Here is a 27455-nt window from a genome sequence, read left to right as displayed (position 1 = left end):
TACCTTCACTAAAAGATCCTTGGCCTCCTTTTCCAGCCATCGCGGGTAAAAGGGATTGTCCATGCGGATGGAGTGGAAAAGCTCCTCTTCGTCCTGGCCGTGGAAAGGCGACTGGCCAATCAGCATCTCGTAAAGGAGGACCCCGAAGGACCACCAGTCCACGGAATGGTTGTACTTCTGACCCAGCAAGATCTGCACGACCAACAGGCAGAAGCATCATTAATGTTCGAGTCTGACAACTGATAACACTTCCGAGTCTGGAGACGAGTGACTGGCTGTGATAGTAGTCTAGATTGAGAGCGGTATCTTCTGGCCTGCTGATGACCGGGAAGAGATGGTGACATCTTGCCCAAGCTTCTGAGTGGAAGTAAAGACTCACACTCCTTTTTATTTTGTATTTTTCTCCTCTGGCTTTGAGTGTAATGACTGAACCAAGTCTGTAGCTTTCATTTTTCCATTTGTGCTGTGAGGTTTGTGCGGGGCGGGGACTGTATCCTACAGAGCTGGCCCGAGCCTAAATTCTCCATTACCTTTGATGCGGTCAGCTAAACGAAATCTATGTGTTTTACTGGCTTCTGTTCTTTCAGCTCTGCATAAAACCACCAAGGTAATGGAGTACACAAAATCCATTCCATCTGGTGACATCTTTTTTTTTTTTAAAGAGCCAGTCACAACTGTTCATGTCAAGAGTCACGTGACTGGCCACTGGGATGCAGAATCAAGTCATGGGACTATTATGAGAGAGGCCAGCAAGACTCGCTATCATGAGAGAGGACAGCAAGACGCTTCCAACCCGGAAGTCAGATCAGAGACTCCTCAGACCTACAGCTAAGGATAGGTTCTGAGAACAGATTTGGTCTGTCTTCCAGGGCAGAGGATGTAAAAGTAGAAATTCTACCTAACTTAAGACACTAAATCTATCCTTTCATCAGTTTACATTTTGTGGCAATAAAGATGTTGTCCCTTGACTTCCAGCAGCTCCTTCTGCTGCTGGAATGCCAAGGATGTGCAAGCTGCCAAGGCTGTGCAGTGTCACTGCACAGCATCCTAATGCCAGTAGGCACTGCAAAAACAGTGCGCAGTGGGATCCATGACTGCATGAATGACTGAAGAGGATGCGGTGGTGGATGTATTAACAAAATCAATGAAGCCAGTGAGTTTAAGAGACATGGGCACTCTGTTTAATATAGCACGGTTTATGGTGACTAAGAGAGAGAGCACCAGCCAAAGATCCCATCCGTGAGATGAATGTACAAAGAAACTGTGATACTTAGACACAGCAGGATGCTTTCCAACAATGCAAAGTCCCACATGCTCTGCAAGGGCTGGATCCCTCACTGCACAGCTCGAGAAAGCCTCCTTACCCCTCCAGAACCTCCTTTGTTAGAAAGGATGTTCACGCTTGGCTACCTTAAGGCTATAACAGGGTGATTCCAAGGGTCCTAGGAAATGTAGGGCCTGGAAATTGTTGTATGTGCCATGCTGAACAGCTGCTTGGATAAACTTTATCCCCATGCATGAAAGCAAAGATCATTTAGAAAACAGAATTTTGTAATATGCCACCATTTATAAATTGCTACTTGATAGCTGTAATCCAATATGGAAATGTAAAAGCTCACATTAAACTTGACAAACAAAAAGTCAACTACATTTGTCTTAATGACCCAGAGAAAGTGACGAGGAAGAAAAGATGCACCATTGATTTGTACGATCAGTTGGTTCAGCCCTACATAGACACAAAGGGTATTAGGCACCAGGCTCACATGCAATTCTCAAGACAAGCCACAAGGTGGTGCCAAAGCAACCAGAACTGTTCCCGAACAACAAACATCTCCGTAAACAACTTCATTTTGGAGGAACAAATGAAAAGAAATTTGGAAGCCAGGAGACCGCTGTCACAGAAATTAGAGCTTTGAGGCTAGGTGATGTAAGTTAAAGTAAACACAGTCTTACTTTAGGAGGGAGGAGCAAACTGCAAATTCACAAAGGGAACAGGCGGTTCGAGAAGGAACGCTAACATCCACCAGCTGTTTTTTTTTTTTGTACATTATGTCTTCATTTCTAAGAATACCCACAACCTGCTGTTATCCCCGGAGGGTGACGACTTAAGAGGCTGTGGTCCTTATTTAAGGTCTCATAGTGAGTTGAGAGCTGGTTCTGAAGTCCAGTCTCTGAGCGTTTCAAGCACAGTTAATATTGTCTTCTGGTATTTATCACTTCCCACATGGTTCTTTGCACACTGTTCTGTGACGGACAGGGCGGTGGAGCTGTGCCAGGTCGAGGGTCCGCCTTACTCCAAGAACTGAGACTCAACAATTTCAAAGTGGAGAAACTAGTCAAGTAATAATGATAATAATAACGGCTTTGTCACTGTCTGACACAGACCCTCTTTGTCCCTGTAATGGGTGACAGTAACAGCTCCTTGGAGCAAGTGTGTTAAGGAGTATACATTCCTGAGATGATGGTGAATAGCTCCTGATAACGTGTAGCCCATTGGTGAACACAGGGATCTACAGCACACAGGCCATTTGGGCCAGAGGTAGAGCTGAAGTAAATGACAAGACTATATATACGTAGGCGGAAGGAGAGAGTGGTGGCACCGTCCCTTTCAGACAGCTTGTTTATCAGCCATGTGTGAAGCTAAACCAGGGGCTTCATTAACTGTGCTTTGGGTCAAAAGGAAGCTTGCTTTAAAAAAAACCCTTAAAACAGTGCTTTGGACCATGGACTTGCATCTGCTATCATCAGCGATAGTCCTTGCTAACTCTTGATTATATATTGTTCATATTATACTTGCTAGGAATCTTTACCAGTCACCACAATACTGTGAGAACAAAGAATTTGAAGAAATACATCGGACTTTTCAATGCCCAGAGCCCTAGAGTATTAAACCAATATTTTAAAAAAAAATTTTTTTAAATTACAGTTATTTAGTGTGTGTGTGTGGGAGGTGACTTGTGTTTGCCATGACACATGTGAGCAGGTCAGAGGGCAACTTTCTAGGAGTCTGTTCCTTCCATCACATGGGTCCTAGGGATGGCTCTCAGGTTGTCAGCCTTGGCAGCAAGTGCCTTTACCTGCTGAGTCATCTCATGGATCCTTAAACCAAAACTGTTTTTTTTTTTTTTAATTTATCTCCTATGTATAGTCTTCACCATCAACAAGGAAATTTCTCTTTGTGGCAGATGGAGAGACAATTACAGAAAAGCAATCAAACCCAGAGTGTGGAGCCTAGTCCCAGCTGAGGCTTCTGTGACTTGACTCCCACACCTAAGGCTCAGGGATCAGGGTCAAGGAGAAGAAGGACTGGAGGAGCCAGAAGAGCGGGGACTTTGCTGCAACACTGTCTCTCTTCGGAGTGTCAGAAGCTACACCCGTGAAGTTTCGCTAACGTGACTGTCTAAAGACAAGCTGGACAACAGTCAAACCAATAGCCATGCTAAAGTGGACAGAGGGAAGCTTATGAGACCTCAACCTAGGCAACTAAGGAATGCTGAGAGCGGGAGAAATCGTCTGACCCTGGGAAGAGCCACCAACTGGTTATCTAATACCAAATGGTTAGCCTTGAAAACATAAACACAAGTGATATTATAAAGACTGAACAGGTTGTACTTGTGTGTGTATGGAACACACAGACACATATACACACATGAGCACATACATGTACGCACACCACCACCACCACCACCACCACCACCACCACCACCACCACCACCACCACCAGCAGCAGCAGCAGCAGCAGCAGCAATAACAAAAATTAATGGAAAAGGAGAGCAAGGAGGAATATAGGGAAGATTGGAGGAAAAAGGGAAGGGGATGATGTACATTATATTAAATCTCGAAAAGAGATAATTTTAATAAGGTATTTGATCTCCTAATTTTCATGACATATACTTACTTTTTACTATTAAGACAGAAGAACTAAGCTACTTAGCACCTGTTTTATATCATTCTTTGTTCAATTTGCTCTTACACATTTTAGACATATTTTTAACACTTAGACCATGTTAGTTGGTAGCAATGCATGAAATTCATATGTAATGTAGACACATACACATATCTTCAGGGTGCTTGTTTAACTGCTCAGGAAAGAACAAAACCTAAGAATTTGCAGACAGGGATGGACAAGAACAGACACAAAGATATTTAGACATTCTAAGATGGAGGTAAAAGAATTGGAGGCATCTCATGTGGTGAGGATGGAGTCAGGGGTGGGCGTGGGTGAGGAGGAGGTCAGTACCGGGCAAGAGGAAGATACAGGAGACCTTTGCTGAGACTAACACAACATATCTGAGTTGAGTCCACACAGTTTAGGATAATCACGGGAGGGGCTCAGTACTGAACAGTCTTCGCTTTGAGGTCTACACTTGTGCCATAAATAGCTTTGGCTTCCCCTCAAACTAAAGCTGCTTTATTGCCCCCCCCCCCCCCCCCCACACACACAGGCAGTATCTGTGTTCACATGCAGGTTCTATATCAGAAAGGGATCACAGCCGTGAACTGGACAGTTAAAATACCCACAATTTCCCAAAGAACAGCCACCATCCGAACCTTTTAGTGAGGTTAAATTAAAATGAAAACCATGGTAGTGCAGTGAAAGCAGCTTGGTTCTTAGCCCCAGCTGCCATGGTTGATTGTGGGACTATGGGATCTGCTGCTGACATTGCTTTACCAGGGAATTCAGAGATCTGTCCTTACTAGACAATCATCCTCCATTCTTAAGTTCATTCATTCACTTTAAAAGGCTAACTTGTCTTATCTTACGGAGTCAGTTTACTCACCGAGTAAAAGGGAAGATCACCCAAATCTATCCGTGAGGGGAACTGGCGAAATGTCCCTCAGAGTCTCAAGCATTTGAATGCTTTGGAGGCACTGTTTGGTGAGGCTTAGGTGTGGCTTTGCTGAGGAAGTGTGTCCCTGAGGGCCGGCTTTGAGGTTTCAAAGGTTTTCACCACTCCCTGGGCTTCCTGCATGTTGTTCAAAATGTGAGCTCTCAGCCTCTGCTCTGCCGCCTTACTTCCCCTCTGTAACGGTGATGGACTCTTCTCCCTCTGGAACTGCAAGCCCAAATAAACCCTTCCTTCTACAAGTTGCCTTGGTCATGGTGTTTTATCAGAGCAGTAGAAAAGGAACTAATATGTTTTGTATGTGTGGCTTTTGTGCAGATGCAAATGCAGGTGTGGGGATGTGTGCAGCCATGATGTAAGACATCGAGTAGCCTGCTGCTTAACTCTCTACCTTATTCCTTGAGACAGGGACTCTCACCGAGTTTGGAGCTAGGCATGTTGTCAGCAAATCCTTGTGATTGTCACGCCCCTACCTTCCAAAGCTCTGAGGTTATAGGTGTACATGGCCATGCCTAGCTTCTTAGGTGGGTGCTAGGAGATTTGAACTCAGGTCCAGATGCTCACACAGGAAGATTCTTGCCCATTGTGCCTTCTCTCCAGATCTTGAACAATTTGAGTTATAACCAATGGAGGAAACTGGGTGGCGGGTGCAGGTGTTTCTGGACGATTTTTGGAACTTCTTACAAACATATCATTACTTCAAAATTTAAAAAGCGTCTTAAAAGCGAGCAACAGTACCAGACGGCAGAGCAAACAAGCAGCTGCGCAGGGGACTGGAAGATAAAATAGATGCCACAGCGCCAGATACTCCATGCTGTGACAAGGGCCGCATGGTCAGGCGGTCTCTAGTCTCCCTGGGGTGGCAGCTGGAGGAGAATCCCCCAAAGTGGGAAAGTGAGTTTATAACTGAAAGAGCGGATGCCTCCTGAGAAAACGCTGGTCATAAGATCACCAGGAACTCGTACAATTTTGTGGGATTAGAATGAGTCATAGTTTTTAGACGCTCCACTATCCTTTAAAGCTTTTTAAAGCAACGAATAATCATACAGAGTAAGAGTAGAGTAATAGATTTCATTATGGAATTGTCAGACATGTTCCTCCTTCAACAGCTTCAGTAACGCCACGAGTCAGAGTTATCCTCGCTGTAGAGAAGCACCTACACTCAGAAACGGGGGTGAGAGGCGCTGCCAGCCCTTCCGCCTTCCCCTTCTATCCAGGTGTTCTGACCCCACCTTTAAACTTGATTTAGGTGGAGCGCTGCTTCTTCCTGGCTCTTTGCCAGGTGTCCCTTCAGGTGGGTCTGAAGAGATAAGTTTTAAGGCTGGGGTGGTTCAGACCCATAACGCAAAGGGAGTCTAGATCTCTGGCCATGGAGGGATGTCGTTGGTAGGGGTAGCGTTTTCTATAAAACTCAAAAGACCCATATGTATATCTACATCTGGAAAACACTCCACAGACCAAACCATACTGAACCTTAGGGGAGGAATCCCTTGGCCTCAGCACAGAGGCTGGGGGAGGATCACCCAGGCAGTGTGTCCCTACCTCCGGCGCGATGTAGTCAGGAGTCCCACAGAAAGTATTTGTCTTTGCATCTCCTAGCATGTTCTCCTTGCACATCCCAAAATCTGCTATTTTGATATGTCCATCTCTGTCTAGCAGGATATTATCTAGCTTCAGGTCCCTGGAAAACAAAAGAGAAGTGAAATCTCACTTGAATAAACACAGTTTTGTTAAAATGAAATTCTCATGGGGGTAAGGTAGCTTGTGCCATCACAGCTCGGGGGAGAGCTTGCGGAAGGCTCTGCTGCCACCAAGTCCTCTGGACCAGACATAGCTCTTCTCAGTGGCTCATTGTCTTCTGTCAAATGTCCCGCCTCCCCATATCAGAGGCTCATATTCAGGGCTTCTCTTGAGGGCCTTGCTGCCCTGGCCATCTGGTCTGGGACAGATACCACAACAGATCATCATATTTTCCATGCTTTCTGAATACTTGTTGCACCTTAGGGGCTCGATCCATATTTCCTGTGTGGCTATGTCAGCAGAAGAGTGAGAACATCAACGTCCCATGTGGTTGTCCCAGCTGGAGAGTGGCTATATTAGCGTCCCGAGCCATTGCTCCGGTGGCAGTTCTGACAACACACAAGGCACTCACTGACATTTATGGAATCACTTCACAATCAACCAGTGGTTATTAGCTGCGAAGCACACGTGAGTAACTGTTTTAACTGCTAGCTCCACTCCCTGCGAGAGCAAGCTGAGGAGAGAAACAGAGTGGAACCCAGCTAGGCTGCTGCAGCTGAGACTTAGCAGATGTCCCCGGAGTTGTCTTCCATTTGGTCCAGTTTAGTCATCTCTGCTACCCACATGACACCAGTAGTTTCTGTGTGACTGGGAATCCCTAGACATGTCTTAGATTCATGACAGCACCTGCTTCTCTGTGTCCCTGCCACACTTTCGCGGTCAAGACAGAAGATGCCTGCTGTGTCTGAGCCTTCTCATTGGACAGTGCTGGTCTTCTGTCTCCTGATGTGTCCCTGGAGTTAAATACATGACTTACCAGCTTTATCCATTCAGTCCAATTACAGGCTGATCTAAATTCACACACTAACAATTCAGGCTTATTAGCTAGTCTATATGCTATGCCATATTGATGTCATTTTAAGTTTGTCATTTATAGATAATATAGTTCTAAAATTTGGCTGAAGTTGATGCCATCATCTCCAGAGAGCTAGATCCAGCTGTGATGCTTTAGAAAAGACCAGAACAATAGCCACAGTATCTAATACTTTGCTAGGTTCTTTTGCTTGTACATGCACTTATTTCATCATTTGAGTCTCACAGTAGTCCTTTGATATCAAGTTATTATTACTAGTGTTACGGTATGAGTATATGTGAAGTGTGTAGTGTGGTATACAGGTGCATGTGTGGGTGGATGCTCACACTTGAATGTGTATGTGGAGGTGAGGGGAAGACGGTGGGTATCCTGTTCTGTCATTCTCCATCTTTTCCCCATGAGACAGTGTTTCTTACTGGACCTGGAGCTAGGCTGGTACCCAGCAAACTCCAGAGAGCCTCCCGCCTCCTCTCTCGGATTTTTTGTGGGTTGTGTTGGGATTTGAACTCAGGTCTCTAAGCTTGAATAGCAACCGCTCCTTCCTACCCACTGAGCCATCTCGTCAACCTCATCAAGTTACTACTGATGTAGTTTCATTTTTTTTTTAACCCTAGGTAAGATAAAAGTTTCTCATGCATGATGTTATTTATCCAGATCACATAGCTAGTCAGTGGCCTGGGATGCAAACCTAGTCTATCTCTCTTACATTCTTTTATACCATGACCACCTGGTCTTTCTCATCAAACTGGTCTTATGAAACTATACACGGATGTATTTTAACTGATTCTAAAAATAAATGTTCTCTGTGCCTCTGGCTAGGAAAAATAAGCTTCATGTCAAATTCCCAGTCCACTTTTTAAAGCAGTACAGATGTTTTTGGGATGGTGGGAAAGAAGGTCTGAGAGACCTAAGGGATGGAAAGGCCCTAAAAGACTTCTTTTCCTCAAAGCTAGAGCTTCATGGAAGTAAGGACTGGAGCAGAAGACTAGCCAGGTTCTTTGGAGCCAACTAGAGATACTGTAGAACCCAAAGATCCAGAACATTCCGAGGCAGTCATTTAACTTACTCTTCACTCTAGGACATCAAGACTCAAGGGAAGCACTTGAGAGTCCAAAGCCACTCTTTGTCACCATGGCACTTGTGTGTCAATCATAATGGAAAAATCAGTGGAACCCTTTGGCGTGTGGTCAGTTCTAGAGAAGATCTTCTATTCAGAAGCCAAGTTACAGTTGTTTCACGGTAGACCTTGCTGAGCCTCTTGTTACTAAGCAATAAACAAGACCCATGATACCTCTTGCTTATCTCTTGTGGCATCTACTGAAACAGGCCACGTAAAAGCATTTGGAAATAGCCTCAGATATGGAAGTGAGGTCTAGTTCCTCATTCAGAAGTAAGTCACTCCTCATCTCTGATATTCTCAGAATTGAGGCTCTGCATTTTCTTGCCACGTCTGTGTATTTTCTGAGTCCCTGGTTTTATATCACATGCAAATTAGCATCTCTTAAGATGCTGCTGTTCTCTACTGGATGCTGTTGAAAGACGAACAATATCCCCATCACATCTCTTCAGTTCTGTGCTGCCCAACCACAGACTCTGGACCCATGAGTTCAGTTTTGTTCTACAGGAGGCAGTGAGCAGCTCTACAAGCTAACTGGCCTGTCCCTTTCTGCTTGACTTCCTCCATGTGTGTGGGGTGGGGGCGGGGAAGGGTGGCTTCTCTGTAGTCATTTTCTCTATTTGAAAATTCTCTTCCCCTTAAATACAAAACAAAACATTATCAAGATAAGAAGATTTTGCTTTTGGAGTGCTAGCAGTCCCACAAGATCTTTTCTTCTCTCTCTCTTTAAAACTGGAATCCTATTTATTTGAACTTTTTAGAATGCACTGCCTCTATTTTTTCATGTAATTCTACCCTCCAAGAAAATCTAGAGAGTGCCTTTATTTAGTTATCTTACAGTTTGGAATTCTACATATTTTCTGCCCATCATGGTCTTTAACCATGGACAATGCATTAGTGGACGTTTACCAGTTCATGATACAGAGTAGTGAATGGTGCCTACCTCATGCATATATATTCATACACACACGTAAGCACATACACACATGCACACACCCATGCAGCACATGCATGCATGCATGCAGGAACTCTCTTGTAGCCCAAACTATCCTTGAGTTTTAATCCTCTTGCCTCTAGCCTGTTGATTGCCAGAATCACAGGTATGTACCACCATGCCTGACTTTGCATGTGCATTTTTAAAATAATAAAACAGAATATAATCTGTGTCATACTCCCTATAATGCTGTGAATGCAACCCATTTTAAAAAAGAAATATTTATGGATATAGTTAAGTTAAAGGTGTCAAGATGAACTCATCCTGAATCGCATGTGTAGTGAAGGCAGACTAAATTTATCATGCCTTGCTCTCATCTCACACAGAAGAGAGACACACAGGGAGAGAAGGTCCCGGTGGTGCCAGAGATTGGAGTGACGTAGCTACAAATGTCTGCAGACTCTCGGGCTGGGTATGCTGGAGAAGGGTCTTCTTCTAGAACCTTTGATGAAAAGTTCTGCTATACTTTGATTTAAGCCTTCTAGTCTCTAGAACTATGACAGAATGATGTTTTGTTTTTAATGTGCCGCCAGAGTTATGTTAATTTTTTGGGTGGCCTTTCAGAGCTATGAACTGGAGTTTGTAAACAGACCAGTGCAACCCTGTCCCATGGGAGAGAATGAATAGGCTGACTCTGCCATTTCAGTCACCTACCGGTCAAGTTACACCTGAGCACTTGAAATGTTTCTTAAAACAGGCCAACGTCAGTGCTATCAGCAGCTGAAGTTTGGGGTCCACCATCCTCATCAACAGCTTGCTGTCTTCTCCAAGCAGCGTGGGGATAGGACTGATGGCCTCATCTTGATTTTAATTATCTTAGGATGCCTCTCAAAGATCTACAATGACCTCACTCAATGAGTCAAATATTCTTCTCTGATTGGTACATAAGCCTTAAAACCATGACTCACACATGTGGATAAAGCCCTAAAATGAGCGTATGCTGTTTGTCATAGGGAGACATTTATTGGTCATTTTGTCCTGCACGTCCATCAGCATGTCAAGATGGAAGCTGCATGCTGAGTGGGAAGAGAAGCACTGGGGAATATGGATTTCAGGTTTATAAGTCCTTAGCAGCTCCACAATATCCAAATCTTTCTCTTTCCAAAATTCCTGACTTCCCCCCTTTCACATCCACCTAGTCTGCTCATCCATCCATTCATTTGTTGATCCATCCACTCATCAACTTATCAAGATATTCATTCACCCATTCATCCACTTATCCGTCTGTCCACATATCAACATACAAACTAGGCAATATTAAGTGTGCTTCACACATTCCAGGCATTATAATAAAACTAAAAAAAATGAAAGTTATTATCCTTAACCTACCACCTTTTAGATAGCTAGAAAAAAATTCCGAAGAGATAACTCAGTGGCTAATAGTGTTTGCTGCTTATCCAGAGGACCTGAATTCAATTCCTGGCATCCATGCTGAGCATAACTCAACCACTTGTAACTCCAGCTCCAAAGAATCTGACACTTTCTTCTGGCCTCCGTAGTTACTGCATATATATATATATATATATATATATATATATATATATATATCACACATACACACCATACATACACACACATCATACAAACACACACCACACATATACATACACACTGCACACACACCACACCACACACTACACACCCACACACCACCTACACACCACACAAGAACACCCCCCATACACACACTGCATACACACACATCACACATACACACTACAGAGGCACAAACCATACACATATACACATCACACTCACACCACACAATACACATACCAATCCCATGCACACACCGCACGCATACATACACACACCCCACACACACCATATAAACACACCATGCACACACATACACATACCACATACACTACACCCCCATACCACACACATATACACCACACATATACCACACACATATATACACAACACACCCATGCACACGCCACACACATACACACACCACAATGCACACACACATACCTTATACACATACCACACACACCCACACTACACACCCACACATCACATATACACACACATTACATATACACACACAAAAAACATAAAAGAAGTTTAAGTTTATACTCCAGAGTGTGCATCTCAAAAACTTGAGTTTTGCGATGCTGCAGAGAGTACCCTCACCAGGACATATCTGGAAATGGAATGTTCTTATTATATGATTTTTTCTGATAGCAGAACCATATTCTGCAAATGCCAAAGCCTCAGTGTTGACCAAGGCTCTATTCAGCCTGCTGTCTGCAAAAAGCCAAGTGCAGGACAATGGAACTTTTAATGGTGACTCCAGGTCATGCCTATCCCAGACCAGGCCCCTGTGTTGGTTACTGGCAGTTAGCCAACTCCTTCCAGCTCCTTTTCCTCACCCCCTCCCTCCCTTCCTCTGCAGTGAGTCTGAAAACTGGACATCTGAAAACTAACATTGAAGATTTTATGTTAAATATGCGTCAACTGTGTTTTGAGTGTAGTATGGTATTCATCTAAGAGCTCTGGAAGCAGAGAGTGAATTAACACCATGCAAAAGGGAAAATTTGAATTTATCCAAGAGGGCGGTGGAGGTGGTCTGTGTGCTTCTGTAGGGTGTAGTCGTGAGTTTTCATAGATGTTGAAAGAGCTTCCTTCTCCCCCACAAAAGGAAACATTGCATAAACATTTCCAGGTGACCTAAACCAGAAGAGGTAAAAAGGCACAAAGGATGGAAAAAGCAGAAATAAAGCATCAGAGTTGAAGCAGGAAGAGAAGAGGGAAAGACCATGCAAGGGCCAGAAGAAAGAAGGATGAAACAAGACAGAACCTCTGGCTTCCAGGATTAGAATCCCAGAGGAAAGGATACTGCGTGGGGCTGTCCTTCCAGGATGCTTTTACATCAGTCAACTGCAGTGCTGAAATGAACGGGGCCGTGGAATCAACCCAGAGAATGGCTTACCTGTAGACAATTCCTTTGGAATGAAGAAACTGTAGACCAAGGATGATTTCAGCAGCATAAAACCTGTCAGAAAGACAGTCAAGAGACAGCATGAGTATAGGAGGAGCAGGGCAAGAGATCCAAGCTTTGCGATAGTTTATGTATATTCAACTAAATGGCACACATGCGCTTTTGCTGAATTCCAGGAAGGAAGATGTCATCCACTCTGCACTTAACATGTTCCAGCTCACCTGGTGTCTGCCCAGAAAGCATCATTCAAGAGCTGGTGAATTTGCTGTTTGCTCTTAACTCCTAAACTGCGATGCCAACACTATCTTAAAACCTAGGCAAACATGAAATGTAATAAATAGTACAGTGTAGTAGGAAAAATAGCTTCCTCCTTTACTTTAAATTCTGCCTAGAGCCCACAGAGCCCTGTGCCAGGCCACTTCCAACATATCTGGCTAGAATATTTTCATATTGATGTTGTTAAGCTTGGGCCAGAGCTATAGACTGAGAGGGGGTAAAAGGATATGGGAAGACAGATGGTGATAAGCTGCTCCTCATCATCGGTGGTGAGAGGCTTAAAGGAAATGAGGTTATGTCTCTCTAGTGGGATTAAGTCAGACGTAAGGGAGAGCTTCTTGGAAGGGAAATTTGCTGGGTCCTAGGAAGAACGCATTTAGGGGACAATAGGGGCAGCAGGTGTTCAAGTTAGCTTCATTCAAGCTTTATAGAACCCTGTGGGACAGAATGACTACTCCCTCCCCCTCTCTCGTGCAAGTGTGCAATGCCCAGTGACTTCTGTTCAACGCTGCAGAAACCTGATAAAATAATCACAGGTACTTGGCTGAAGGTGCCTGAAGACTTTGGGAGTGGCCAGTGCTCCCTTCTAGAGTTGATTAAACAGCCACGGTGCTGGTTTTTGCAGAAGTTGGTGGACCAAGTCCATCTTTCAGCCCAGTTCTGCCTAAACCACTTTAAGTGGTCATGAAGAGGTATATGATAGATTGCCGAGCATTGAGGGAAAAAAGCTAGTATGTAGTTATTTATTGTGCATGTATGTATGTATGTATGTATGTATGTATGTATGTATTGTGTATCATGGTGCATATGTGCAGATTAAAGGAAACCTACATAAGTCTGTGATGGGACCAGGTCATGAGGCACCCTTACCTTCTGAGCCATCTTGCCAGCCCTAACTAATGATGCTAATTCCACTGCTTATGTTTGCTTGTATGTCACTGTGGGTTTATCAGGAGGGAAGCAGGACCAAGGCTAAGGGAAAGGCAACACCTGCAGGTGAGCTGCGGAACCCAGCTGGTAGGACCCGCCGTCCTACCAGGGAAACAGCTGGCTCCACTAGCATCTCCAGCTGTTTGATGCCAGAGAAGGGGAGGGTTATTTTCAAACACAGGAAGGGCTGAATGCTTTGTAACTTCCCACCGAGCTTCCGGATGACAGGCTGCAGCTCAGTGCCACCCCAAGGGTCACCTGAGACATCTGGGTTCCATTTCTCTGCTCTTTCCAAAGGATACATATTTGCATCTGTGCTCAATGAGTTAGGAACTTGATGGACTGGAGAGGGTTCCTATGAAATGAATGAATGGTTTGATTCATGTTGAACGTGAAATAAGACAGGAGTGGATTTCAGTTTTATAAAAATTGGAAATTGTTGACTTGTTTGACACGATTCCCAAGTATTTACCTTGTCCTGGGACTTAGGCATGCCAAGCAAGAAAGTAAGAAAAATAATCTGTGAGGGGGTTGGAGAGATGGCTCAGTGGTTAACAATACCTGCTACTCTTTCAGAGGACCCGTGTTCGAATCCCAGTACCCACAGCAGGTGGCTCACAACTGCCCGGAACGCCAGTTCCAGGACCCCTGACACCTTCTTTGGACTCCAAGGGCACTGCATGCACATGTGCACAGACAGAAACCCAAGCACACACACACAATCACAAAAACTACATGTAAAAGACCACATGAGAAAAGCAATCCGTGAGTGAGTGCTGGGTGCACATAAACCATCAAGAATACAGAACGTCCCAAATACCAAGTGAGGCTCTTACGTGGCTCTGGAAAGATCAAATTTGTGGCAACTTTGGATGTGGTACATTAAATCTCCCCCATTGAGGTACTCCATCACGAAAAAGAGGTTTTCCTAGGGGAAGAAACAACCAAACACCAAATTTTAGCACTGAAAGAAAGAAAAGAAAGTTGACTTTTTAAAGAGATTAGACAATTTTAGAGAAATCAATTCTATCATGAAATTTCTCTCAGCTGAACTATATTGTTGAACCCCAGGGCATGTGTGGAATCCCCCTGGGAGGATGGTAACACACTAAGCGACCGTGCGCTGTGACCCATCTGACAGGATGGGATCTGCCTGCTGAACTATGGGCAGCATGGAGCACTTAGTGGGTGTGGATCACACACATGCTACAAGAGACAATGTGGAGGATGGTGTCTGGGTCTCCAACGCCAGGAACAGGGTGAGGACCTCCACGTTATATGATGCTCAGCCTACACTCAATGATATGCCCTGTGGGTGATATTCCAGGTCTTCCGTCAAAGAGTCCCCAGTCTTGTCATCAAGTTCGTGTATTACGCTCACGTCCACATGTCACTCATGGCAGAGGTAGCCATAGTTTTGGAACATGTAGCTCCTAGCATAGGATGAGGGCCCTGCCTGGCATTAGAAATCCAGTGCTCATAGGCAGTGATCAACAGAAAGCCTTGGAAATCCTCAGGTGACAGTACCAGCTATGGTTGGTCCCAGATACCAACCAGATCATGTTTCACTAATACCGTGAGAGACCATTTCTTCCAGAAAAAACAATCACAGCTCTTTGAACACCTGGATTCTTAAGAGTTTTTAAGAGCCACAGCGTCACTAACCCATGAAGTGTGGAGACAGTGTGTTTGTGCACGTATCTGCGCTTAACCTCAACTGAGTGACTTTTTTAAAAAGCCAGAGTTAACTTTATTGTCTGGAACTGAGACTAATTGGGTGTTAAGGCAGACAAGGTAACGGGTCAAAGTGTTCTGGCCTCATGGTAACATTCATTGCCTGTCATCTGTACTGAAGCCACATTTCCCCAGAACGAGAAAAGCTAAATATCATGGCAATTATCTTGATAATTTAAGTAAAGTTAAATATCCATCCGCTTCTTTCAAAGTTGACTAAGATAAAATTTTTAGATTCCACTAATTGAACTGCATCACACAAATACATAATCACATACTCTCTCTCTCTCTCTCTCTCTCTCTCTCACACACACACACACACACACACACACATGCTCTCTCTCTCTCTTTCTCTCTCTCTTTCTCTCTCTCCCCCTCTCTCCCCCCCCTCTCTCTCACACACACACACACTTTTTTTTTGGTCTGCTGCGTACAAGCCAGAATTGCCAATTCAATCACTGTAATTCAGCCCTGACATTTCAAACAAGTGTGGCATCTCCCTCATCGGGAGGAACCTGCACTTCCTTGGCACACCTTTTCCCCACTGTGATTAATATTTAAACCACTTCCAGCCTTTACCATTTTCACTCAGAACCCTACTGGCCTTGAACAAGCCATGGCACTGGCATCTTTCTCTCTTACGTATGATTAAACTCACATGCCAGGAGCTTGGGGAGATGGCTCAGTGGGTAAAGTCCTTATGTTGCATGTAAGCACACAGACCTCAGTTCAAATCCCAGCACCCATGTAAAACAGCCAGTGCCACGGAAGTGGAGACATGTGGATTGCTGGGCTTCCCTGGCCAGTCGGTCTAACTTCTCTGGTAAGCCCTAGGTCCTAGTGAGAGACCCGGTCTCAGAAACCAAGGTGGGCAGATCCTGAGGAGTGACACATGGCATTTACTTCTAGCCTCCACAGGTTGTGCACACTTATGTCCCCACACACACTTGCGTACACATTCACCCTTACACACCCACCCACACGTAAAACCAGTTGGTAAGATCATCTGAAAAGGCAAAGGCGGTCGGTCATTCCTTTTTAGCGGCAGGATATGAACGGGGCCCTGCAATGTTTGTTTGGATTTCACAGTTTATACGCTGTCAGTTTAGATTTGGAAAAAGTGGATAAAGGAGACTGGTGGGAAAAAAATGTAACTCTGTCCCACATATTTCACACATTCTTCCTGTGACAAGGGCTTTGTGAAGGTTGCGGGCTTAAGGGAGGACCTGGTCATTGTCCTCTGAGTTCACTCTCTTAGCTCAGGAAGAATCTTTCCACTCGGCAGGGCTTTTCATAGCAACTCAGAAGGGGTCCAGGTCAGCTAGGCCTGACTGGTCCTGAGCAAAGTTCTGTTTTATGATTCTGCTGTGTCCCTGAGTCCTTCCTTCTTTAGCTGTGCCGTGTGGTCGAGGACGGCCTTGACAACAAGCAATCACAACTTTCCCCAGCGCCCCCAGATCTCAGGAAGGATCAACAAAATCTAGTTTGGTCAAGAACCTGCTTTAGTCTTTCTCCAGTGAGATCCTAGAGCTCCCATCAATACTCTGAAGGCAGAACTTTGAATCCCAGTGTGGTGGCACAGACCTGTAATTCCAGCAATCAGGAGGCTGAGGCAGGGGATCACTATAACAACAACCTGGAACTCCACCAAAGAACTCCTACAGCTGATAAACTCCTTCAGTAACGTGGAAGGCTACAAGATCAACTCCAAAAAATCAGTCGCCCTCCTATACACAAAGGATAAGGAAGCAGAGAGGGAAATCAGAGAAGTATCACCTTTCACAATAGCCACAAATAGCATAAGATATCTGGGAGTAACTCTAACCAAGGAAGTGATGGATTTATTTGACAAGAACTTTAAGTCTTTGAAGAAAGAAATTGAAGAGGATACCAGAAAATGGAAGGATCTCCCATTCTCGTGGATTGGGAGGATCAACATAGTAAAAATGGCAATTCTACCAAAAGCAATCTATAGACTCAATGCAATCCCCATCAAGGTCCCATCAAAATTCTTCACAGATATTGAGAGGACAATAATCAACTTTATATGGAAAAACAAGAAACCCAGGATAGCCAAAACAATCTTATACAATAAAGGTACTTCTGGAGGCATTACCATCCCTGACTTCAAACTCTATTACAGAGCTACAGTATTGAAAACAGCTTGGTATTGGCATAAAAACAGAGAAGTTGACCAATGGAATCGTATAGAAGACCCGGATCTTAAACCACAAACCTATGAACACCTGATTTTTGATAAAGGAGCCAAAAGTACACAATGGAAGAAAGAGGGCATCTTCAACAAATGGTGCTGGCATAACTGGATGTCAACCTGTAGAAGAATGAAAGTAGATCCATATCTATCACCATGCACAAAACTCAAGTCCAAATGGATTAAAGACCTCAATATTAATCTGAACACACTGAGCTTGATAGAGGAGAAAGTGGGAAGTACTCTACAACAAATGGGCACAGGAGACCGTTTCCTACGTATAACCCCAGCTGCACAGACATTAAGGGCAACATTGAATAAATGGGACCTCCTGAAGCTGAGCAGCTTCTGTAAAGCAAAGGACATTATCACTAAGACACAAAGGCAGCCTACTGACTGGGAAAAGATCTTCACCAACCCTGCAACTGACAAAGGTCTGATCTCTAAAATATATAAGGAACTCAAGAGACTAGACTTTAAAATGCTAATTAACCCAATTAAAAATGGGGCGCTGAACTGAACAGAGAATTTTCAACAGAAGAAGTTCAAATGGCCAAAAGACACTTAAGGTCATGCTCAACCTCCTTAGCTATCAGGGAAATGCAAATCAAAACAACTTTGAGATATCATCTTACACCTGTCAGATTGGCTAAAATCCAAAGCACCAATAATAACCTTTGCTGGAGAGGTTGTGGGGTAAGGGGTACACTCATCCATTGCTGGTGGGAATGCACACTTGTGCAACCACTTTGGAAAGCAGTGTGGCGGTTTCTCAGGAAATTCGGGATCAACCTACCCCAGGACCCAGCAATTCCACTATTGGGAATCTACCTAAGCGATGCCCAATCATACTACAAAAGCATTTACTCAACTATGTTCATAGCAGCATTATTTGTAATAGCCAGATCCTGGAAACAACCTAGATGCCCTTCAGTGGAAGAATGGATGAAGAAACTATGGAATATATACATATTAGAATACTACTCAGCGGTAAAAAACAATGACATCTTGAATTTTGCATGCAAATGGATGGAAATAGAAAACACTATTCTGAGTGAGGTAACCCAGACCCAAAAAGATGAACATGGGATGTACTCACTCATAATCGGTTTCTAGCCATAATTAAAGGACATCGAGCCTATAATTCGGGATCTTTGAGAAGATAATAAGAAGGTGAACCCCCCCAAAAAGATATAGTAATCCTCCTGGATATTGGAAGTAGACACGATCACCAGGCAAAAATTGGGAACTTGAGGGTGGGGCGAGACGCGGCCAAGGGAAGATGGGGAGAGAAAAGCGTGAAGAGGAGAATGGGGGGAGCTCGGAGGAATGGGATGCTTGGGATACAGGAAGGGTGGATATGGGAGCAGGGAAGCATATATCTTAATTTAGGGAGCCATCTGAGGGTTGTCAAGAGACTTGACCCTAGAGGGGTTCCCAGGTTTCCAAGGAGACACCCCCAGCTAGTTCCTTGGGCAGCTGAGGAGGGGAGCCTGAAAAGGCCAGTTTCTATAGCCATACTGATGAATTTCTTGCATATCACCAATAGAACCTCCACCTGGCGATAGATGAAGAAAATGACTGAGCCCCACATTGGAGCACCAGACTGAGCTCCCAAGGTCCTGATGAGGAGCAGAAGGAGAGAGAACATGAGAAAGAAAGTCAGGACCGTGATGGGTGTGTTCACCCATGGAGACGGTGGGACAGAACTAACGGGAGATCACCAACTCCAGTTGGATTGGGACTGATGGAACAGGGGACCAAACCAGACTCTCTGAATGTGGCTGACGGTGGAGGCTGACTGAGAACCCAAGGACAAAGGCGCTGAGCTTTGACTCTTCTGCAGGGACAGGCTATGTGGGAGCCTTCTCAGCTTGGTTGATCACCTACCTGGACCTGGGGGGAGTTGGGAGGATCTTGGTCTTAACATAGAGTAGGGAACCCTGATGGCTCCTTGGCCTGAAGAGGGAGGAAGGGGGGTTATGGGTGGAGGGGTGGGGAGGGAAGGGGGAGGAAGAGGAGAGGAGATGGAAATTTTTAAATATAAAAAAATAAACAAAAAAAAACCCCAACAACCTGGGTTACATCGTGAGTTCAAAGCCAGTGAGCTATCTAGTATTATGTGGGATTTGGAGTTTGGGGATTCTGTTTTTGAGCATTGATAGTCCCTTTAAAACTGGAATCCATTGTTGAAACATTGGTACAAACAGCTTTCATCAGTGGCCAGGGAAGGAAGGTTCAGAAAATGACTTTTGTCTGAACTGGACCCCTTCAGAGTTGCTATCAAAAAGGTCTGCCAACTGGAAAAGTCCAGACTCAGCAAGGTAGAGTTAACCAAGCGTGGGAGATTCAGCGTAACCAATAAAGCATGGCTTTTGTCTCTTCTTAGAGCTGATTTCAAGTCACCTTTATTTGCAGGCTAAGTTCATTAACCTCTCCTGGGCTTCCTTTCATTTCTGAAATCAGGAAGTTAACGTTTGGACTCATAGGATTGTTCTGAGTATGAGATGAGAGGATCTTTGTAGAAAGTGAACTTCGAGTTAGCACCTTGCATGCATTGGGTAATTGGTAGCTGCAGTCATAAGAAAACAAATGGCCGGGTGGAGGTGGCATATGACTTTAATCCCATCACTCGGGAGGCAGAGGCAAGCAGAACTGAGTTTGAGGTCAGCCTGGTCTATAGAGTAAGCTCTGGTGTTCTGTTACTAGATGTTTGCTAAAACCTCTGTAGCTATATTATTATTATTATTATTATTATTATTTTAATTGTGTGCATGTGTGTGTTTCTATGTGTATCTGTGTGTGAGTATGTGCATAATGGTTCAGGTACCCTCTAAAGCCGGAAGCATTGGTTTCCCTTGGAACTAGAGTTACAGGTGATGGTGAGCCACCTAATATGAGTAATCTGTAAGAGCAGTATGTGCTTCAGTTGGTTGTTTGGTTTGTTTGCTTGAGACAAAGTCTTTCTATTATGTAACTCTGCCTAATCCTGGAACTTACTACGTAGATCAGGCTGCCTTCATAATCAAAGAGATCCACCTGCCTCTGCCTCTTAAATGCTGGGATTAAAGATATGTGCCACCTCTGGGCCTCAATCACTTCTCTAGCTTCTGTGGCTTTGTGTCTCATTGTCTTCTTGGTGCCTTAAATGGTGTTTATGGTCTGTAATTCTCTTTCTTTGTTGAGTCTTTGTGTGGTTCGGGTATCAGGGTGACTGTGACCTCACAGAAAGAATTTGGCAATGTCCCTTCTGTTTCTATTTTGTGGAGTAATTTGAAGAGTATTGGTATTAGCTCTTCTTTTAAAGTCTGGTAGAATTCTGTATTAAAAATCATCTGGTTCTGGGCTTCTTTTGATTAAGATACTTTTAATGGCTGTTTCTATTTCTTTAGGGATTAATCTGCTCTTGATTTAACTTTGGTAAATTATATCTATCCAGAAATTTAACCATTTCTTTTGGATTTTCAAATTTTGTGGAATGTAGGTTTTTGAAATATGACCTAATAGTCTATGGATTTCCTCTGAGTCTGTTGTTATATCCCCATTTTCATTTGTGCTTTTGTTGATATGGATCTTTTCCCTCTGCCTTTTAGTTAGTCTGGTTAAGGGTTTATTTATTTTGCTGATTTTTCTTGAAGAACCAACTCTTTGTTTTATTGATTCTTTTTATTGTTCTCTGTGTTTCTATTTTGCTGATTTCAGCCCTTAACTTGATTATTTCCTGCCATCTACTCCACTTAGGTGTGTCTGTTTCTTTTTGTTCTAGAGCTTTCAGGTAACATCAATGCAAAAGTACTCAATAAAATAGTGGCAAACCAAATCTAAGAACACATCAAAAAAGATCATCCACCATGATCAAGTAGGCTTTATCTCAGAGATTCAGGGATGGTTCAACATACAAAAACCTGTCAATGCAATACACTATATAAACAAACTGAAAGAAGAAAAAAAAAGCACGATCATCTTGTTAGATGCCAAAAAAGACTTTGAGAAAATCCAACACCTCTTCATGATAAAAGTCTTGTAGAAATCAGGGATACAAGGGACACACATAAACAAAATAAAAGCAATATATGGCAAGTTGATTGTCAACATCAAATTAAATGAAGAGAAACTCAAAGCAATTCCACTAAAATCATGAACAAGACAAGGTAGTCCACTCTCTCCATCCCTATTTAATATAATACTTGAAGTTCTAGCTAGAGCAATAAGACAACTAAAGAAAATCAAGGGGATGCAAATAGGAAAGGAAGAAGCCAAAGTATCATCATTATTCACAGGTGATATGATAATATACATAATTGACCCCAAATATACTATCAGGGAACTCATGCAGCTGATAAACACCTTCAATAATGTGGCTGGATACAAGATTAACTTCAAAATATCAGTAGTCCTCCTATATACAGAGAATCAACACCTTTTACAACAGCCACAAATAATATAAAGTATCTTGATATGACTCTCACCAAGCAAGTGAAAGACTTATATGACAAGAATTTCAAATCTTTGAAGAAAGAAATTGAAGAAGATATCATAAGATGGAAAGATTTCTCATGTTTATGGATCAGTAGAATTAACATAGTAAAAATGGCCATCTTAACAAAAGCAATCTACAAAATCAATACAATACCCATTAAAATTCCAACACAATAATATTCAACTTTATATGGAAAAACAAAAACACAGGATAGCTAAAACAATCCTTTACAAAATACAAAATGTGGAGGTATCACTATCCCTGATTTCAAACACTACTACAAAGCTTTAGTAATAAAAACTGCCTGGTATTGGCATAAAAAAGATAGGTGGATCAATGGAATTGAATTGAAGAACCAGACGTAAATCCATATACCTATGAATACTGATTTTTGACAAAGAACTCAAAATTATACAATGCTAAAAAAAAAAGCAACCTTCAACAAATGGTGCTGGTCCAACTGGATGTTGGCATGTAGAAGAATGCAAATAGATCTATATCTATCACCTTGCACAAAACTCAAGTCCAAGTGGATCAAAGATCTCAACATAAATCCAGATACACTGAACCTGATGGAAGAGAAAATGGGAAATAATCTTGAACACATTGCCACAGGAGACAACTTCCTGAACAGAATACCAATAGCATAGACACTAAGAATGACAATTAAATGGGACCTCTGAATTGAAAAGTTTCTGTAAGGCAAAGGACACCATCAATAGAACAAAAGAGCAGCCTACAGAATGAGGGAAGATCTTTACCAACCCCACATTCGACAGAGAGTTGGCTGATCTCTCCAATATATAAAGAACTCAAGCAACTACATATCAAAAAACCAAAAAATCCAATTTAAAAATGGGGTATAGATCTAAACAGGGAATTCTGAACAGAAGAATCTCAAATGGCCGAGAAACACTTGAGGGGATCTTCACCATCTTTAGCCATCAAGCTAATAAAAATGACTCTGAGATTCCATCTTACACTGTAAGAATGGCTAAGATCAAAATCCCAAGTGACAGCTCATGATGGAAAGGATGTGGAGCAAGGACAACACTACTCCATTGTTGGTGGGAGTGCAAACTCGTACAGCCGCTTTAGATGTTAGTGTGGAAGTTTCTCAGATAACTGGGAGTCAATTTACCACAAGATCCAGCTATACCACTCTTGGATATATACCCAAAAGACACTCCATCCTACCACAAGCACACTTGCTCAACTATGTTTATAGCAACTTCATTAGTAATAGCTAGAAACAACTTAGAAGTCCCCCAACTGAGGAATGGATAAAGAAAATGTGGTACATCTACACAATGGAGTATTACTTAGATGCTGAAAACAAAGTCATTAGGAAATATAAAGACAAATGGATGGAACTAGAAAGAATCATCCTGAGTGAGGTAACCCAGACTGAGAAAGACAAGCATGGTATGTATTCACGCATAAGAAGGTATTAACTGTAAGATAAATGATAACTATGCTACAACCCACTGGCCCAGAGAGACTAGGAGAGAGACTAGGTAACAAGGAGGGTTCATGGAAGGATGCCCAGGTCTCCCTGGAAAGGGGACATAGAAGAGATTTTATGAGTGGATCGAGGGAAGTTGAGGGTGGGAACATGAGCAATCAGGTTGGGGAGAGGGCTGATGGGGGAAAGTACTGAAAGAGACTATTGCAAAGGGGGGGAATTTCCAGGTCAGGTAAAAACTTGGTACAAGAAAATCTCTTAGGAATATACAAAGATGACCCCAGCTAAGACGCCTAGCAATATTGGATACATGGCCTGAACTGGTCATCTCCTGTGACCAAATTGTCTTGAGAGAGGCTTTATCCAGCACATGAAGGAAAGAGAGGCAGATCCACAACGAAACATCGGGAGGAGTTCAGGGAATCCTATAGAAGAAAGGGAAAGAGGATTGTAGGAGGCAGAGGATACCACAAGAACACTCACAGAATCAACTCACTTTGACTCATAGGGGCTCACAGACTGACCAGACAACCAAGGAGCCTGCATGGGGTTGACCTAGGCCCTCTGTATATACGGTACAGTTGTGTAGCTTGGTCTTTTTGTGGGATTCTTACCAGTGGGAACAGGGGCTGTCTCTGATTCTTTTACTAGCTTTTTGGACCCTACTCCTCATACTGGATCACCTTACCCAGCCTTAATATATGAGGAATGTGTTCTGTCTTACTGCAACTTGATATGCCACGTTTTATTGATACTCATGGGAGACCTGCTCTTTCCTAAATGGAAATGGAGGGAGAGTGTATTAGGGTGGGGTATGGGGAGAAACTGGAAGGAGAGGAGGGAGGGAAAAATACTTCTTGGATATAAAATAAATAACTAAGTTTATTTTGAAAAAGATAATATTATAAAGATTTGATGCATTAAGAAAATTCTTCTTTTTCCTAAATACTGTGTTTATGGGCTGGGGAGACAGATGCAAAAGCATAAGAGCCCAAGTGTGGATCTCCAGGATGCATATAAAATGAGAAGCAGCAATTTTCAATCTCAGTGGAGATGGAGAATTCCTAGAGGCTCACAGGCCAGCTAGCCTGGAGTATGCAGCCATGACAATGGGGGCCAACATTCAAGATTATCTCCTGACCTCCATTCTGCACACATGCCACACATATGTTCACTATACTTTTTAAAAGATTTATTTATTAATTACATATACAGTTCTGCCTGCATGTATACCTGCAGGCATCAGATGTCACTACAGATGGTTATGAGCTACCATGTGGTTGCTGGGAATTGAACTCAGGACCTTTGGAAGAACAGTCAGTGCTCTTTAACCGCTGAGCCATTTCTCCAGCCTCCTGTTCACTATACTCTTACAAAATTACTTAAGTATACAGTTTGAGTACTCTGAAAAAAACCTGAAAAATAGCCAAGTGGCTTTGCCAAGACCTGCAGGGGTCTGTGTGTGAATGATCACGTTACCCACAGCTTCTACAGGTGTCTTTCATCCTTCACTGGAGAAAACATATGTTATCACGGGATAATCAAAATTTCTTTGTGTTCATTTTCTTTATTTTATATATATAAGTATATATATATATAAATAAAATTTTACCTGTGAAAACTCTTTTTAGGTAATATGAAGAAAAGGGGTAAAAATGTATACAAGAATACAGATTTTAAAAATATCTTATAAATCAAAGAACTGAAAAGTAATTTTTATAAAAAAGTTTTAATTATTTCAGTAGCTTTTCTTTGTCTCCTCAGAGTGGGGATTACAAATATATGCTACAATGCCATTTTTTTTTAAAAAGTGGGTTCTCGGGGTTGAACTCAGATCCTCAAAGAAGGTAAACCTCTATTCTGAGCTGATTCTAACACATTATCTTCAGTATCTTCTTTTGTGGCTTCTACTCCTTTTTATTATTTTGCTTTATCTCTTTTTATTTTTAAAATTACATTGTCAGTACAGTAAGACTTCATTGGTGTTAGAAGAGCTAAAGATTCCATTCAGCTGTGGACCAACACAGCCAAGGCTCAGTTAAGCCTGCTTACTAAAGGGGACTCTATCACCTTGCAGAGAAAGGTGTAGGGTGAGGAACTACCTTACCCACATCCGCACCTCCATGGAGAGAAAAGAGAGGAGCTTCCTGTGTATCTCACTATAGAGCAAGGGCTGCTCAAACATATGGTGGAGGGGACTTGATGTTGAGTGGGAAGAGGTGGCAGGGTGAGACTTTGGTCCCTCTTTAACGTACTCCATGCTGTCTTTGGAGGTTCACTCCAAAATTTCTGCTGTGCTTCTAAACCCTGGATTGGTGTCGATAAATCGGAATTTAGACGTTGTGGTATTGTAGGAGACTGGAGCAATTTTGAATGTATTCATCCTCTCTTTGGAACAGGTCTTGCTATGTGGTCCAGGCTGGCTCCTCACCTGCAATCTGTCTCAGCTTCCCTCCCCAGTGCTGGAATTACAGGATTGTGTCACCTCACCAGGCTCTTTCTTTCATTTTAATTTACTCAAGTACAAATTGAGATGTTCTAAGAAACAAAGCTTATTTCTTTTTCATAAATATACACCACAAAGGATCCAACAAAAAATCCTTTGTACAATTAGATATATATAAAGGTGCAGTTTGTGTGTGGGTGTGGGTGTGCATGCGTGTACACGAATGTACGTATTCAAGCAAGGCAGAGATAGGAAAGAAATAAATGGCTCTCTACAAACTAGCAAGCCCATTTATTCTGGCCTGTTTATATTTCTACTGTAAATTTTAATTAGTAAAATTCACTACCTTTGTAGATTCATTAGTGTGAGTCAGAAATATCTGGCCTGAATTTCAAGACATCGGTACCTTGCAACAGGGACTTGGGCTCAGTTGTATTTACTGGCTTAATTGTTCCATGGGGTCTTCTTGCATTAACTAACCAATTATTTTCCTTTGCAATCAAAGTGCAGCTAAAACTCCCTTTCATGAATTTTAAAGCACTTTCCTTGGTGTGTTTGGTCTCTAAGGAGAGGCGGTGCAGCAACATCCTGGCTCCCTTGCTTCACAGTGATCTGCCTTTCAATAGGCTCCTTATCCCTCCGGGCTCCTCCGTTCCCTTGTCTATAAAACATGGACGTTAATAATGTCTACTTCATAGACTGCTATGAAGAGTAAAGGAGCTCAAATATGTAATGTGCCCGGAACATGGAGTGACACATAGTAATGCTCTATAAATGTCAGGTGTTTTCATATTTATAACTGTAGTTATTAACTACACATTGAGAATAAATGTCCCAGGAATAGTCTGGGTTTTAACAAAAAAGGTGAGTTGTCTGAAACAGGGGTTTGATGTGAAAATGTCCCTTTTTTGTTGACCATTTAAAGTTATTAATTAAGTTATCAATGGTAGGAAATTACAAAAACATTGGGTGTGGCACATACCTTACCCTCGGCACTCAGGAGGCTAAGGAAGGAGAACTACCATGACTTCAAGGCCTTACACACCAATCAGTGTCAAGGTCAATAAAGAAGGTTTAGCTGAAGTTGATTCATTGATAAATTCTTGTAACTACTGACAATTCTAGAGCTGGCAGGGAAACAGACCTGGTGTTTGGAGCCACTGAGATCCTAGTCCCAAAACTCATCTATGTCAATGATCTTATTACCTTGAAGATGCACAAAAGAAAATGTGGACAGGTACAAAGTAGTAGAGTGATCTGCTGGATGTCAAAAACCGTGTAAGACATTTGGAGGGCTGGGGATGAGGTTGAGTGTTTGCCTCTTGTGCACGAAGCCCTGGGTTCAAGGCAAGCAAGGAATAACCCAGATGTGTGCTGACAAATGTATAAT

General features: G+C 42.8%; 1 protein-coding gene across 1 annotated transcript in view; it reads right to left on the bottom strand.

The window, feature by feature from the left end:
• Prkcq (protein kinase C theta) overlaps positions 1-27455 on the bottom strand; it is a 133525-nt gene that overhangs the window by 12290 nt on the left and 93780 nt on the right. The window contains exons 13-16 of the mRNA XM_038333649.2: positions 14565-14656; positions 12514-12576; positions 6390-6528; positions 4-192 (exon numbers count right to left, since the gene is read on the bottom strand). Of these exons, the coding sequence (XP_038189577.1) occupies positions 4-192; positions 6390-6528; positions 12514-12576; positions 14565-14656 (483 nt within the window). The remainder of the gene's footprint in view (positions 1-3; positions 193-6389; positions 6529-12513; positions 12577-14564; positions 14657-27455) is intronic.

Source organism: Arvicola amphibius, chromosome 6 (assembly GCF_903992535.2).
Source record: "Arvicola amphibius chromosome 6, mArvAmp1.2, whole genome shotgun sequence".
NCBI lineage: Eukaryota > Metazoa > Chordata > Mammalia > Rodentia > Cricetidae > Arvicola > Arvicola amphibius.
Note: the sequence above shows the minus strand (reverse complement) of the source record. Positions and strands in the feature narration are given on the sequence as shown.